The sequence below is a fragment of the Cuculus canorus genome, chromosome 1, assembly GCF_017976375.1.
Source record: "Cuculus canorus isolate bCucCan1 chromosome 1, bCucCan1.pri, whole genome shotgun sequence".
Lineage (NCBI taxonomy): Eukaryota > Metazoa > Chordata > Aves > Cuculiformes > Cuculidae > Cuculus > Cuculus canorus.
This window is the reverse complement of record NC_071401.1, coordinates 25152960-25170064: the sequence shown is the minus strand read 5'-3', so window position 1 is coordinate 25170064 and position 17105 is coordinate 25152960. Positions and strand designations below refer to the sequence as shown.

Below are 17105 nucleotides of genomic sequence, written 5' to 3'. Positions count from 1 at the left end.
TCATTTCATGCTTCCCCAACTCCAGTAAGCTGACAATATACCCTGATTATGTGAACTGCCTCTGAGTAACATAGAAAAGGTTATTAGAGCAAGAGGTGGAAATGGAATGCACTTTTTATATTGACAGGTCTGCTAATAGAGTGTACTGGTTTTCAAAGCCGTGCAATGCATTTTCACAATTTGGTTTTGACAGCAAATAGGAATTTCATTTATCCTTAATTCAAAATATTCACATGTAAGCAAAGGTTTCTTAAGACAGGCCACTGAAGAAGATAATCAAGCTATTTCAACAGAAAAATGTAATTAATAAGGTAAAAAGCAAAAGGTGATTTGATTTAAATATGTATGACATGATAATGAAATAATGAAATAATTCTGCTAAGTGAGGCATTCTATGCTTTTGAAATAGACTCTGATAAAATGTTTTTAAGATAACATATAAGCGAAAAATACTCCAGGTCTGGATTTTTGTCTTGAAAGTTTTAGATTAGCTTTGAGTTTGAAATACCTAACTCAAGTACACATTTTGCAGCAAAAGCCATGTTCTGACACTATTTGCTTGCAGAGCCTAAAGACAGGATCAAAGCTGTCGGAATTCTGTGGAGGCACTCTCCACACTGAGGATCTGTGCCTGCATATGCTAGCCTCAGTTTTGCTTCCTGCTCACAAAAAAAATCTAATTGAAAAGTCCTGTAATGATATAGTCTTGGGAAGTAAAAGGAATAGTCTTTAGAAATACAAACACTTGGTCTATGCTAGCACCCCAATGGTAATGCACTGGCATGTGAGAAACATAATCTTACCACCTGTACAGGGGCACTCTACACCAAAAATTCTAAACATTACCTAACATTTAAATATTAAAGCCTTCAAACCACAAGACTCACAAAAAGAAAGATACAGCTGTAGTGCTGCGGTCTCTCTTTGAATTTTTTAATTTTCCCTCTCTGTGGACAATGCATGGGCGATTATGTCTGCTAGACGGCAACTTTGTCGCCCACCATTTAAGCTGTTGCTATGAGATCAAAAAAAGATCAGCTCTTTGAAAACAGGCACTGTACAGAGAGATAACAGGGCAGCTAAAAATTTCATCCTCTAGTGCAGAGAATGAAGGCGTAGGAAGTAAGTTTAAAATTATTTTACAGTAGCTGTCATAATTCCAGTAGTTAAGTAACTCTCAATGTCTATTGAGACCACTTACTTAGAGAAGGAAGCCCCAACAGCTCATGGTCAGAGTTTCGAGAAATCTGTTTGCCAACACATCTGAAATGGTTTTTGCTTTCTAGAATGCTAACATTTTCAAATGTAATTCTGCTCTTTTGAGACACACACAGAAGGCAGTCTTTATACAGGCAGAATCTCCTGCACATGACATGTCTCCTTTAATTGTTTCTTAAAAGGATTTTCCCTTTGTACATAAATAATAATTTTGTCAATATAATAATGTCATTAGAACATCTACATTTACTCTCCATTACACTGTCTTTTACTGTGCAGTTTCAACCGGTTCAGTGTGCTGCACTGTTATGTCTGGGGCTTTTTTTCTGTGCAAAACTCATTTCATCCTCTCATAGATCATCACATCTTTAGAACTGGCATACATCACTTGCACTTCAGCAGTAACAGTAACTGGTGGGAGGAACTGTTTCTATTTTTGCGTAGATCAATGCCTACAGCAATACCAGACAAAGGGCAGCACCCACAGGATGTACACATTTGTGAGACAGCAGTGTAGCCCTAATGCTAGTATATTGTATTTAATTCTTATCTCTACTAAGGAACTATGCTCTAGTAGCAACAGACAGCACTTCTGTTTGGGCCAGGCCATTGTAAAAATATGAGATCCTTGTTTCTGAACCTGAAATGCAATTATTTATCAAATTAAAATGAAAGTTTTGTTATTTGCTTTATTTGGGCCAGAACTTTACCCTTTTATTTTTTAAAACAAAAATAGCTGCAGTTATAAAACATATTTGTTACATACAGTCTAAATGGTATCAGCGCATAAGATTTCTCTGAGATAAAGCTGAGTCTGAGGGTCTATTTCTAAAACAGCTCAATGAGATCATCTACTAGATTTTTGTTATTTTGTCTCTGAAATACATGATTGGCAATCACTGTCCCAGGTGGAAAGGCTGTAAGTATATTAGGGATAGTTAATTCACAAAAATCTTAGCAGCAGTTGGCTGTAAAGAAAAAGGGAGAGCAGTGGGGTCTGTGGTGTCTTTCACTCCACCTCACAAAGATTGCAAGAGAGTGCAAACTTTCCATGAAATTGCAGGGATACTTGCAAAATCGCTACATTTATATTAAATTTGCAAGCTCTGGCAGCTTTTTCCATTCAGACTGGACCTGAGATGCTACTTAGACAGTAAGATCAGCTTTTTTGAAAACATGGGATTGAATGACCTGTGCTACAGCAAAAGATACACTGATAAAACACTCTTCAAGCATTATGCATGGTTCTTTCAGCTGGGAAACTATATCTACCATAGAAAATGTTCAGGGCATTACACAAATACACTGGGAAATATACTTTTTATGCATACAATGAGGATAATAAAAAGTCATGTTGTGATGTAGCAGAGTTGATATGAAAACCAAAATTAAAAATATAACTCAAAACATGCATAATATGCTTGCTGACAGAAGTTTTAACAAAGTGTCTTCCTTGTCATGCTCGTTAGTGGTATATTTGAGTACTTTTCTGTAAAATGCATTTGGCTTTTAATACAGTGCTTTCACTAGGTGTTTCTGCATCCTTGACTGTGCCTTGCACAATGCTAAAACTCCTAAGATCTTCCAGTTTGTGTCTTTTTATGTATGTTTCAAAGCTAACTATAAAAAGAGTAACATAGAAAATAACTGGTATTGAAGAACTCGCTGTACTTGTAGGGATATGGAATAGTCAGTGCACATACACATAAGCTTTTTTGTCTTGTGTACAAGTCTTACTATTTATGTAAAACCTCTATGATAATTTTAATGTGATATAATAGAAATATATTTTCTGTGATAAATGTAAAGCAGCGCAATGTAAAAAGATGAGTAAAAATACTTCAGTATATTAAAAGAGAAATTGTCTCTGAAAATGAATTCCTTTATTTTTGTAATCTTTACATACTGATTCCTTTTGCTTTGTGAAAGACAAGGAATCAACCACATTGAAAAGACTCCTGCAACCTACCTCTCAACTTAAATCACCTTTACCTCACAAGTAGCCCACAGGCTCTCAGAAACCTGTGCCCTTTGCCTGAAAGCCTGTCATGCCTCGTACTGGTTATCAAAAACAGTGGGTGAATAAAGGCTTTTAAAATCTATAGGCCAAAGCTATGATCTCCTAATTCTAGGCTGCAATAGTTGCAGCACTGCTGAAATAACAGCCCTCCATTCCAGCCATGCACTTGGCTGGCTACTCTAGCCAGCTCTTCAGAAAACAGCTTTCTCCATACAAACAGAAGTGGAACAACACCTTGCACTTTTAAATCCATTTTGTCCAGCTTTGGCTTCTCTATTCAGTTATTTGTGTTATCAAACACCCTTTTCCCTTAAGAAATGATACATACTTCAACTTACTCTTACACTCTTATAAGTGCATATCTACATTCACCCAGGTGTGAAAGCTGTGTCGAAGGACCACTATTAGACTTTCACTGACAGAGTGTTCTTCCAAAATGTTTCTATGAGATGAACTGAATATACATGGGTTGATAACTTCTATTTCTTTTTTGAAGAAAATTATTATTATATTCAATGATAGAACTGAATTAATAGAACAAACACACCCTTCACATGGGTTTGACATTTCACATAAAATAGTAATTCACTGATTTTAGTAAGTAAATGACTTTCATTTGGCAGAGCAGGCAGATATCTTGTATTCTTTTCACATGAAAATATAATGGTGGAAGGGAAAAAAAATGCAGCTAGAAGTCTAAGACTGGTAATGGTTGAGATTTTTAGGTGTTATGAATGGTATTCCTAACCTTGTTTCCATCTAAGAGGAAAGGCATTTGAAACCCAACACTCGGGGTTTTTTGGGGGGAGAGAAGAAAAAAACCAAACATATCCTATTTGTGTCCTTGAAAAGCTTGAATTCAAGTTAATATAGAGATTTTGATATTCAAGATTTGAGGAAGTCAGAAAAAAAGACTATTTTATGAAGTGCTATTTAAAATTTATTGTAAAGCTGCTATGAAAATTCCTATTGTAGAAATAGCATATAACAGAAAGCAGATATTCAAGAGACTGCAAAGGACTGTTAGGATACAGTTGCAAGTCATTTACATTACCTAGTCAGACAGCAGAAGCTCAGCCACTGAGCGTTCAATGCAATTCAGCAGAATAGTGTTCAGTACTCTACCTAAGCAAATTCCACTATAGCTTATACCTTGAAGGTGTCTTTCATTATATTACAGTGGGCTATAAGAATGAGGATCATCATAATAGTAGATACACTTAATGGCAACATATTTACGACTTTGGGGGTGGGGAACTAAGAATTGCTAGAAAGAAGACATTTAAATCTAGTATTTCAGATTTGACTGTTCTCACAACTAGGATTTTGCTTCACAGATCCTTCTAGCAACACCTAATGTAAGCTCTTATTCCTTGACTTTCTTTAAACAAATTTCCTCTTCATCTGCATCTGACAGTTACTACGTAAAATATTAAGAGGACACAATTACCACGTCATATTTTCCCTAAAACCCTATGAGGATGACATATTTGGAATTTTATTTGGAGAAGCAGTGGATGGCACTGTTGGGCTACAATTATAAGGCTGTAGATGCAAATCTTAAATTGCTATGCTTAAAAAAAATGCACAGATTTTCGTGACTCCTTCAGGCACATGACTTGTAAACTTATAGTATATTGGAGATTTCACAATCAGATGTGGAAGTTATTTCATATACTGAAAAGACGTTGTGGAACAGGAGTATTATTTTAGGTGCTCCAAGTGAAGCAGAATGGTTTATACACTTGTCTTACACGGGAACATCATTACGTTTAGACTAAAGAACAAAGAGGACTTTTTTAAGGACACATAGAAGCACTGTTATAGATTAATTTAATAACTGCATACATATTTTTAAAATGCTTACCACCGAACACCAACTAATAAACGTGTGTTTTATGTCCATGAAGTGGATGCTATTTCATAAAAATGCATACAATTAGTTGTCAAATGATGTTTACCTACAGACTAAAATTAAGGGTGCATGAGAGAACAGGGTTTCTTTTCAGTCAAGGGCTTTTGTTCTTACATTTCTCTTTCATATTTGTACTTAAGACATTACTTAAGTAAGCATTAGTTTGGGAATTTATCTTAGATAGGGGTCATCACCTGCATTTCCTCAGAGTCATGTATTTTAAGGCATTGGATGTGTTACTAATTTTCAGGATAGTGTATTAACTAAGTGAACAAAAAGACTATAAAAAAAATTTTTGTGGCTCATGTAGCAACAACAAACTCAATTTCAGTAATAATAAATATTATATTGTCCATGAGCAAATTGATATTACAAGCATTTTATTATGGAGAAAAAAAAAGGGGGGGGGAAAAGCCCCAAATCAAAGGGAGTCAGTATCCTCCCCCCACCAGGATCTAGGCAGGGACTTAAAACGGATGTAGTGAGTGGAAGCAAGTGTACCAACAGGACAGAAAACGACTCCCCTCCTTGTTAACGCCTCTCAGGTGCCTCTCCGCAATGGATAGGAGGCTTTAGCTGTGGAGGACTGACCAGAGGACAATGTGGGTGATGATTCATCTACATCAGAGGAGGGGCCAAGACCAGAAAGACAGTGTTGCTCTCGTCACATTCCACACACCCTCCCCCCCCATTACTACAACTGCTACAAGGAGGAAAAGGCAAGTTGTAGTTGTAGGTGACCCCCTGCTGAGAGGAACAGAGGGTCCAATATGTCCAGCAGACCCTACTCACAGGGAAGTCTGCTGCCTCCCAGAAGCCTGGGTTGGGAATATCACTGCAAACTCCCCAGTCTGGTAAAGCCCTCAGACTACTACCCGTTACTGTTCTTCCATGTGGGAAGTGACAAAGCTGCAGTACGTAGCCCAAGGGTGACCAAAAGAGATTTTAGGGCCTTAGGATGGCCAGTGAGGGAATCTGAGGCTCAGGTGATTTTTTTTCCTCTCTCCTTCCAGTTACCGGAAGTGACATTGGAAGGTTCAAATGGCCCCATCTATTAATGGCTCTGTGGCTGGTGTCACCATAATAACTTTGGGTTTTTTGACAATGGGATGGCCTGCATGGCACCAGGTTTACAGGAGCCACCTTTCTCAGAGCAGGAGGAAGGTCTTTGCCCAGGAGCTCACAGGGCTCATTGACAGGGCTTTAAACTAGATGTGAAGGGGGAAAGAGATAATATCAGGCCTGCCTATGACAAGCAGAGGGAGGACACACAGTAGGTAGAGGGATGAGGTGCTGGTACGGGGTATGCTGAGGATGCCACAGCACAGTTGAAGTATTGCGGAGGTGAGCGAGAGGCTCCTCAGGTAGTAGGTGCTAGCAAGGAAACTTCTGCTGAACACCTTAAGGAAAATAAGGGGCCTTCCTCTAAAAAGGTGCTGTGGCCAACAGCCCAGCTGAAGTGCTTCTATAAAATGCCCACAGTTTGGGCAACAAACAGGAGGAGCTGAAGCTCCCACGCTGCTAGAAATCTATGATCTGCAAAGGTGAATGGTACTCTTAGGCACTGCATTGCCAGCAGGTTGAGAAAGGTGATCTTTCCCCTCTACTTAGCATTAGCGAGGCCACACCTGGAGTGCTGTGTTTAGTTCTGTGGTCTCTAACACAAGAGAGATATGGATGTACTGTATAGTCTAATGAAGACAATGAAGAGACTGGAACATCTCTTCTGTGAGGAAAGGCTGACAGAACTGGGACTGTTCAACCTAGAGAAGAGAAGGCTCAGGGGATTTTATCAATGTCAGAATCACAGAATGACATAGAATCATAGAATGGTTTGGGTTGGAAAGGACCTTAAATATCATCTGGGGTTCCAACCCCACTGCCATGGGCAGGAACACCTTCCACTAGGTCATGTTGCCTCATCCAGTCTGGCCTTGAACACCACCAGGGACGGGGCACCCACAGCTTCTCTGGGAAACCTGTATCAATGCCTCACCACCCTGACAGTAATGGAGTTCTTCCTAATATCTGATTTAAATCTATCCTCTTTCAGCTTAAAATTGTTACCCGTTGTTCTGTCACTACACTTCCTGATAAAGAGTGCCTCCCATCATAAAGCCCAACTGTAAACCACTGCCAAGTTCACCACTGAACCATGTCCCTAAGCACTACATCTACCTGCCTTTTAAATACCTCTAGGGATGGTGACATAAGTGCTTGAAGAGAGTGTGGAAAGAGGATGGAGCCAGGCTCCTTTCAGTGACAAGACAAAAGGCAATGGGCAAAACCTGAAACAGAGGAGGTTCCCTCTGAACATTAGGAAACACTTCCCGATTCAGATGGTGACTAACCACTGGCACAGGTTGCTCAGGAATGCTATGGAGTGTCCATCCTTGGGGATATTTAAAATCCACCTGGAGATGGTTCTGGGCAACCTGCTCTAAGTTGCCTTGCTTGAGCAGATCCCTTTTAAGCTAAACTATTCTCTAATTTTGTGATATGTAAATCTGCATTTCCTCAAAAAGCTTTATGAAGATTAAAGTAACTTGCTGTAGAGAACTGCATTTCTAGTACCATATTGTACACGCACGGCTTATGGGTAGCTTTGTTTCAAAACATGAATATGTTACAGATTACATTATGAAGGCTTCTTCTTTTTGTTTTCCCATTTTCATTTTAAGAAAGGAACTGTCACGATAATCCACTTAATAGGCCAGATATCCTTGAGCACAGACACTAGAAATATTTGACCAGCTTACATATGTATGTTTAGAACATGGACAGTGAGGATTAACATCCACTTCCTCCAGTGTAGACTAAAAAATGTGGCCTTTTTTGGATCCACTCTATGTGCAAATAGTTTGTGGGCCACAATTATTAGAGGAAAAAAGTTTAATAAATTAACTATTTTGCTCTTATGATGACATTGTGGAGCAGTATTCTGTTTCACTGGCAGGGTCGTACAGTAATGTCTTATCTATACTAATCTCCAATGACTGTAAACTGTTAAGGTGATTAACTGGAAGAGACAGTTCTTTCACCACATGAATCACTGTGAACTGGGTCACATCTGCATATTTCATGCATTCATTGGAAGTAAAATTTGGGGAAGAGAAGTAGATTTTATAATATTTTATAGAGTTTTTTTTTTCTTCCTTTCATTTAAGTCTACAATTTAATCAATGACATTGAAACTATAATGCTGAAATAATTATGCTTGGATTTTAAATCCAGATACAGACGTCATTTTAACAGACTATAAACGAATCCAATGCCTAATATAAAAAACTTAGAAATGGAGGAAACTGATCCAAAGGGAAAAATTCTCCAGTTCATCTCTTGTAAATTCTGCTATGACTCTGACATACCTACAGTCTCAAGGGACTGCTAAGTATGTAGCCATAGGAAGAAGCTATAATTTTTCACATAGTTGTATATTGTCATAGAAATATGTTATAATTTCTCATTGCAATATGTTTTACTTACCAGGTACTTCAAATACACACATATGTGTGTGTGCATGTGTGTATACTTATGTGCGTATAGATACATATGCACTCACACATACATATATGTGTGCATATTATATTTTATCAAACCCAGATATCTGAACCTGTATGCAGTGGCTGAGTAACAGACTGTAGTTAAAGAGAAGCTTCACTGAGTTGGCCTGTAGCAGAATTTTTTTTGAGAGAAAACTTTTTCCTAGTAGTAGATAATATATAAGAAGTCACTTTTCACCTAAAATTAACATTTTTTTTTTAGATTTTCAAGGTAGAATTTAATATTTATTGCACTTCTCTAAAGCAAAAACAGAGATCACAGACATAGTTTTCTTTTCCACGACTTTTCTCTTCCCTGTTTTATAAAATTACGGTATCCGTATATACAGCATCAACTCCAAATTAATAGTAGAGTAGCTGTAGAGCATTTTTTTTATTTATCAAGGTCATATCTTGATGCCTGCACAAGCTTAGATAAATCAGGTGTTAAACAGGCACATCTCCAAGGAATCTGGATATTCTCTCATCTGCAGTCCTCAGCATATCTTATTATTTACTGCCAAAGAAATGACTGATTAATTTTGTCATCTTTGCTCTGTGATTTTTGCTCAGCTGAAACTGCCTGCCCTCTTCTGCAATGCCCGATCAGTCCTATTTAAGTTGATGCCTTTGATCGTAGACACTGAGGAGCTTGCTGACTTAGGCTTTGACTAAACATTCCTCCACTGCAATATTTATGCACAAAATCCTAAATGATAACTGACAGTCAATGTAGATAGCAAAAATTGTAAGATGTTTCCACTATTTTACTGATGCTCAAAATAGCTTTACTTGTGCTAGAGGTATCAGTCAAGATGAAAAATTGCTATTAATATAACAGAAGCCTGACAAATTTTGCTTTGATGAATACTTTATTTCTCACAAACAAACTATCTGAGGTCAGGAAAAAATCTGTTACTGGAAAACTATGCAGTATGATTTTTTTAAAATGCTTTAAATTCTATCAGTAGTGTGATATCATGCTTAGTTTTGGAAGCTAGGAGCATTTTACTATCAAACTGCTCCCAACAAAATTATCAAAACAAAGCTAATAAAAAATAATACAATGAAAGTTAAGCCCTGTGGAAAAAAATCTGCCTCCAGCTCTTTATTAATCACATTCCAGCACCAGAGGCTAAAAGTACATCAAACTGCACCAAATCCTTTTCACATGACAACCTCATAAATTATTCAACTCATTAGTAACACCAAGAGGCATAAAAATAACATCAGTGTTAAGGATGTTTTCTTACAGGGAAAGGTCAGCTAAAAGTTCCAGTATTAAAATCCAAAGGCTTAAGCCTCTGAAAAGCAAGTACATCTAGACAGAATCCATGAATTATAACTTTAAAGCATGCTATTTTAAAATTCCATATGTTAATTTTAATATATAAGTGAAATGTTAGAAATCTGCATTTTAATTTTGCAAACAGGACAACTTCAGTCTACTGTTAATTTTTATGCAACCACTAAGTTCAATAGTGTTTAACCTCCACACACACCTGAGCTTTAATTTTTCTGTATGTAGAATGCATTAACAAGTGAGCAGCAAGACATTATATAGAAACAATCCAATATGGAACTCTAACTACTTCAGCTTTCTGTTTCTTTTGGTTGTAGCTTTGTCCTGCAGACCAGCTCTACTACCAGACAGCTGTCACCTACACTAAAATGTTAGAACGCAGAAACTATGTGAATGGAGGCAATCTTTACAACATACTGAAACTGTTACAAGTGCAATTTGTATTATTGTTCTCATAAAAAAAACCTGCAAACCATTTCCAGAATCCTCTGAGTACAATCTTATCCCAAAGATACAGCATTCCTGCTATAAAGGCACAGAACAAAGCCCATCTAAGTACGTGGAAAGATCCTGCTATTTTAAAACAAGGATAATATCAAGGCCTAAAACTTTGTAATACTTTATAAATAAGTCTTTTTCATGCTTTAATGATAGTTTAATATGCAAACCTAAAAATATTAATTAATAAGAATATTTTTAAGTGTTCTTATGCCTGTATAATGCTAAAATGTGTGGTCTGGATGATTATTTGCCTTACAAAACAACACAACAATTAGTAAAGTTTTACATCTGCCTCTCATAAGATTTCTGTTTTGATGTTTTGGAAGGATGTGGGAAAAATAACAATTTTCCCACAATACTATATACTCCTGGAGGAAATGTCTTCCTTATCCCAACTTATGAACATTTTATGATCTTAAGTTCTGCACTTGATAGCCTTCACATTTAAATAAGTACTAAATGACACTAGCTGGTACAACGGCACACACAGATACTCATATATATATGTCTAACATTGTTTGAATCCCAGCTATTTGCCTCAACAAACTGTGAAGTTCGTCAAATGTGTGGGTCATACAGTTAGCTTTATATTTATCATATTTAGAACTTCTGGCAACATTAGCCTTTGGCTACACATCAGCTGAAAGGTATGTCCTAAATGCTAAAGAATCCTCACCTAGAGAGGTACCCCAGCTTAAACCTGAGAAATGAATTCACTTTAGACTTTTAGAGTACTCAGGTTCAATCTGCTGCACATAGGTCACTAAACATATGAAACTTCAAATTATATAAAGGAATCTGTAAGTATGCTTCTCCTTCCTCTTTTGTACTCCAGCTACTTTGCCATGAAAATCAAACGTCATCTATTCCTTAAGTTCCTAGACTGCAACTCCTATGTAGTCAGGTCACTATTCAAATCACAAGCATCCTTACAATAACTATTTTTAACCAAGTTTTTATGTACTTCATGATTTGCAGAACAAAATATTTTTGGTTGAGATTACTCACAGCAGGATAAAAATTCCAATATTCAAGAAAGGTCTCCAATGGAACTATTACAACACATTAGTTTGATGGCCTAACAGTTTAGTTCTGTCAGCCCAGAGAGACAAGTGCAGTTACTTTTACCAGTGTCTCAGAATTAGCATCTGGGAATGCTAGAGAGGTATAATGTGAATCCCTTGGGGATCAGAGAATTTAACAGCCCATAAGCTCAAGTGGTCTGCTTTATTAAAGTGTAAGAATTGTAAGAATTCCTTTTCTAAGAATATGTTGTTCTAGGAATTCTCAGCAATGTCCTTAGAAAAGAAGGGACAGTATTCTCAGGGATTCATGAATATCAAGAAAACATTATAAGCTATATTTTTAAGGAGGAGTTAGTACTGACCATATTCCACAGCAGCTTTTAGGAGTGCATCGGAATGAGTAGACCCAAAAGCATTGCGAACAAACCGCCTCCGCCGGCGCAAATCGTCTTCCCAGTAATCCAGGCGCCAGAAGTCATGTAGCTGGCTATGAAATAAAGAATACACACATCAGCACCTCCCACAGCTTGAACTCTATTTACATACAGTATAGTATAATTTCACCACTGCTTTTCTATTTCAGGAATACAATCTTGTAAAAACATATATTGCTAAAACTTACAATATTCTAACATTTCTTTACATGCATTTATATATTATAAACCTCAGCACTGCCTGTCTCGAAATGTTCTGCCTGCTGCTAAAAACATTAATCACACTGAGCCCATTAACAAATGCAGCATCAAATTACAAGTATTAATGGCACAGCTTGCTTTCTTTTACAGTGTTTTTAACAAGGCTTGTAAATCATAGAATGGACCTCAGTGCAAATAGTTTGCAATTTAATGACTATGGTCCCTTAGCAGACTGAACTTAGAAGTATAAAATATTGCCCACTTGAATTTTGTGGAACTATGATTAAACTAATGTGCTGAAATATTCATTGAAATAATTCCCCACTGCCCCTAGCAACATGAGAAAATTGCAATTTTATTCATTATTAATAACACTGAATTAGAGCAGCAAAAAAATTCAACCATGTGGTAATTGTCTTGGTAAATTATTATTCCAGCACTAACAGAGTACTAGGATGATTTTATTGCTTCCAGCTAATACAAGCCATTAACAACCATGGACATCTTTGTGTTACATTGCCTTTTTACATTCAAAAGCGATATTAAAGTTCTGTAGAATTATATGAACCGTTGTTATCTATATTCAGGTCAGAACTTACACATATATAATCATCCGGTATTCAACTTCAGTTCTAAAGAAATGAGCAGCTCCACTTTCAGAGAACTCCTTATAAACACAAGCATCTCCCATATAAATTTTATAAGCATACTATTGAATATTCGGGCAAAGATGTATTTTAAATCAACATTTCAAAAACGTTTTGGATCACTATCAAACACCTAGAATATTTGTGAATGCATCCTTATCATCAAACTCATAACTGAACACACTATACACTTCAAATGCTTCTGCAGAACTTGATCTTGCAGACTGTAACTAGGGGACCACTGCTTTAAAACAGTTATTTTCAATATATCTGCAGAACCATGGAGATGCATGGACAAAAGGCAGATTTAAAAAAACAACAACTCACAAGTATGGGCTACATCTCTGCTGGATTTTTCCAGGTGTTAGTTCAGCCACTGTTTTCTATATTACCTTCACTTTGAGAAGCTCTGTGCTAGTGGCCATTTCCAGAGGAAATGTAGAAATACGTTAATACTTTTTCATTTTTTACAGTCTATTTAATTACTTTTTTCATGCTTGCATGAATTTTTGACCAACTTTCCTAACTGTTGTCAAGAAACCGAGGAGGGCAGAGCACGAAGGGGAGTGGATGTAGCAGCATACCTTCCAGTCACTTACAAATTTTCAGAAGGAGCACATCATCATTTTTACTCAGTGTATTTCTTTTGCATTCTGAATGCAATTTTCTCTGTTTGCTTGAGTCTGCATGAAGGTTTTCACTGCAGCCTCACAGAACAGGCATTTTACTTATTTACAAGAAGTGAGAAGGCAACTTCAGGAGTTCAGGGGGAGCTGCTTCCTTACCTGGAGCAAGTCAGATCGTCTCACATAAAGGTGAGGCAGTGACTCTGAGCTCCTACAGTGGGAAGACGCCCCATTAATGGCCTGGCCTGCATGCTATGAGACAGAAATATTTTGCTATCTTGAGTGCCAGATATCTTTTGCTAAGTAAAATAACCTGCATTTTGTATTGTGATACAGTTTTTGCTCACAGATGTCGTGTTAGCTTGATGTATCAGTCCATCTTTTTTCCTCCTAGACTGAGCACTGAATAATTTTATTGCATCTGCTAAGTCCCCCCTGACCTTTCCATGATATGTCCCGTGGTTTAAAAGACAAAGCTTAAAGACTTCTTGCACACTCCTAGTCTATGTTTTAAACTGATGATATCAGAGGTAATCCTACAGGCTTTTCAGCATAGTAATTTTTTTGAAAGGAAAGAAAATTTCCCTTTTTACTTCCATCTAAGAGTAAATCATGATGAAAAAGGAGTAAAGATATTAATGAAAACACTTTTAAACACAAGAGGTCTCTGAAATGGCATTTGTCTCCACAATAATAATAAAGATTGATAAGGTTGATAAGAATGATACAACTATGTAAGAATTAAAAACTTAGGAAATTAAGAAACATTCAAAGACTAAAAAAAATTACATTTTTAATTCGTTTGGTGTTTGATCTGGTAATCCATTAATTTCATTAATCTGTCTAAAGACCATTGCATATTATCAACAGAAAGCAAAACAGATTTTAAAGTCACTGTTTTAATGAAGTGCCAAGTAAATAAGTGATGAAATTGTCAGAGGATAAAGCCTATTTTGGGAATCAAAAACAGGGTCAGAATTTCACCAGGGACTGAAGTCTGAAAAACAGAATAACGGTGCAAAAAAAAAAAAATAATTTGAAATAATAGTATACAAATCTTATTCCTAATCATGAATTATATGGCTTTTTAAAACACAACTGAAGTTTCTTCCCAAAGTTAGGAATCTATCCCACAACACGATTACATACTTCTGAATACTGGAAGGTGGCACCTGAACCCTAAATTAGAAGGCTTCTGAATATTAACCAGTTACTGTCAGATTTATCCTTGACTCTGAGCTACATCTTTAATACAAAGACATTTTCTCCTGCCCTATTGTTAGTAAGAAAGCAGATGCCTGAAAAGCTGATGGCTATACTTCCAGAAAGTTTTGAATGGCTGAGTTTCATCACTTGCATTACAGACAGATAAATCTTTGATAACTTAGAGCAAACACCTTCTGGATATTTGGGGACAAAGATTATTGAGATGGACTAAAGTATTTCAGGTAGCCCAATTACCTGCCTGGAGGAGAAATTGTGTAGCACTCTGACACCAAATCAATTTAAAGGAATATCAAGCCAGCCTGAACAGCAAAGTCCTCCTTACCTATTCATAACATCTCTAAAGCTCAGATTTTTTAAGTATGACTTTTGAAATATTTTCTAACTTCTTCAGCCACAGCTCAGAAGAAGTATATGGGAATGTTTTTCTGTTTTGTTTTTTGATTTTATGATTTGTTTGTTTGTTTGTTTTTTGTTTTTACTTATGAATATCTGTTGTTCTAAAAGGCAAAACTTTGTCCACCCTGTGGGCAGTCAGCATCCACAGCAGCAGCTCCGTGGCTGTGGAATCCAGTCCCTGTTAATGTACAGATGTAGTTTGCTACAGCAACTAGAGTCAAATACAGACTGGAGAGTAGTAGTGCACATGTCCATAAGAGATCCTCAGACTGCAGCCCGAAGGATGGGCTGCCAGATGGAAGAGATTAAGTTCGAATATGTTAATGAAGAGGAAAAACCCTTCAGGCATGGGGGGAAGGGGAAAAAAGTTATTTGAAAAAAAAGAGGAGGGTCACAGAACTGGAAGGATGTCAGAGAATCCATAGCCGTTGTAATACTGGGAAACTGCACAGAGAAGGAAAAGAATTGATGATCTATGAATTCAAGAATTAGTCTTGGCTGTTTAACATATTTTGAAAATGACAATTCTTTTCACAGTGTGGAACTATGACTATGTTTTGAAAACTGAGAAAAAAATGTTTATTGGAAAAGTATAAAGCATTTCCCTAAGGTAAAACAGAAAATCTGTAACATTAAAAAAAAAAATGTAAGCAAAAGGAAATTTGAAATAATAAAATTACAAATCATTACTTATGTAACATTTATTATAGTTACAAAGTACAAGCCAAAATATAAATCTATTCACTAGAAGATCTAAGTAGTAAAAGTCTTTTGTAACAATGAAAGAGCAAATACTATTCAGAAGTGGTATAGTAACAGGTACAATAATTGTATCAGATTGAAAGTTTTTCTGACTGTGCTTGAAACAGAAACAGTGACTGCTGGTTTTATCAAGACAGTTAAACAGGAATTAAAAAATCACGTACCACAGCAAAGTGGCTAAAAGAAAACCCAGCCCCGTTGTACATGAACAGAAACAAATATCAGAAGCCTTTATTACCATAACTAGTATAGCTACTAGCAGAAAAAAATTATTTTAGTTACAAAAATCACAAAGCTCTATTATGTTTTTCCCAAGGGGTGCGCTAGGGATCCAGAAAATAAAACTAGAAATAATGAAAACTAAGAATAATACTAAAAAAATAATAACCAATAACAGTAAATACTGGAAATATCATCATAGGGAATAAAGATATCAATGAGCCTGAGAAACACCTAAAGCAATGAAAATTGAAAAAGATGGTAAAAGTATTACCAATAAGAGTTTAAAAATCTTTAGGCACAGAAATATATTTTTTTTCTCTTAAGTACACTTGCACAAGAATTATTGTTAAACACAAAGAGAATATTTCGCAGAGTTTCAGAGTAGAAGGGAAGAAGTTTCAGGAAAAGAGCTTACCATTTAAATGGATGCTAAACACTCAGGGAAATTTAGGCAATATTTAATTTTTAAAAGTTTTTTTGTACATATGAAGTGACTCAATTAGTGCATGAGAAGTTTCATACTGTAATTTTTGAAAGGCGGTGGGCAGATTTGTCCTAGGGAAGTCACATGGATGATATGCTGATTGCTGGGAGAAGGGCTACAAGGTTTTAATATCAGTACAATATGATGCAGTTACGTTCACAAACTGGTGAGGAAGACAGGCCATGAAGAAGAATACGAGCTGGTGGAAACTGCACTGACAGTAAATATTGGGGGAAGCTGATGAAGGCAAGGTTGTGGCAAACAAGGAATGCCTAGGCTGTTGATTAGGGTTAGCATTTCCTGGAGGATGGCTGGATAGTCAGTGCCCATTAGCTTTTTCTACCGTTTATCTTGTCTTTGTAATCAGTGCGGCAAACTAGCATAGGTAAAAAATAAGAGAGGAAGCAAAAGAACTCCTGGAGAATTTGGTGAAGCAGTTTGTGTCCTGGTCACAGACAGCAGGAGAAGATGGTGTGGAAAGCACGGCAGTACGGCTGGATGACTTACACCCCAGCAGCATGTCTAGAAGGCATGCCAGCACTGTCCTATTCTTAAGTGTCATGAGAGGTATCTTTGTATCTT

The 17105-nt window shown here is 36.7% G+C and overlaps 1 protein-coding gene across 11 annotated transcripts in view; it reads right to left on the bottom strand.

Moving 5' to 3' along the window:
* The window catches only part of NBEA (neurobeachin), a 498960-nt gene that overhangs the window by 169778 nt on the left and 312077 nt on the right, over window positions 1-17105 (bottom strand). For all 11 annotated transcript variants that reach the window (XM_054056357.1, XM_054056365.1, XM_054056384.1 and 8 more), the window contains one exon: window positions 11887-12011. In XM_054056357.1, the coding sequence (XP_053912332.1) occupies window positions 11887-12011 (125 nt within the window). The remainder of the gene's footprint in view (window positions 1-11886; window positions 12012-17105) is intronic.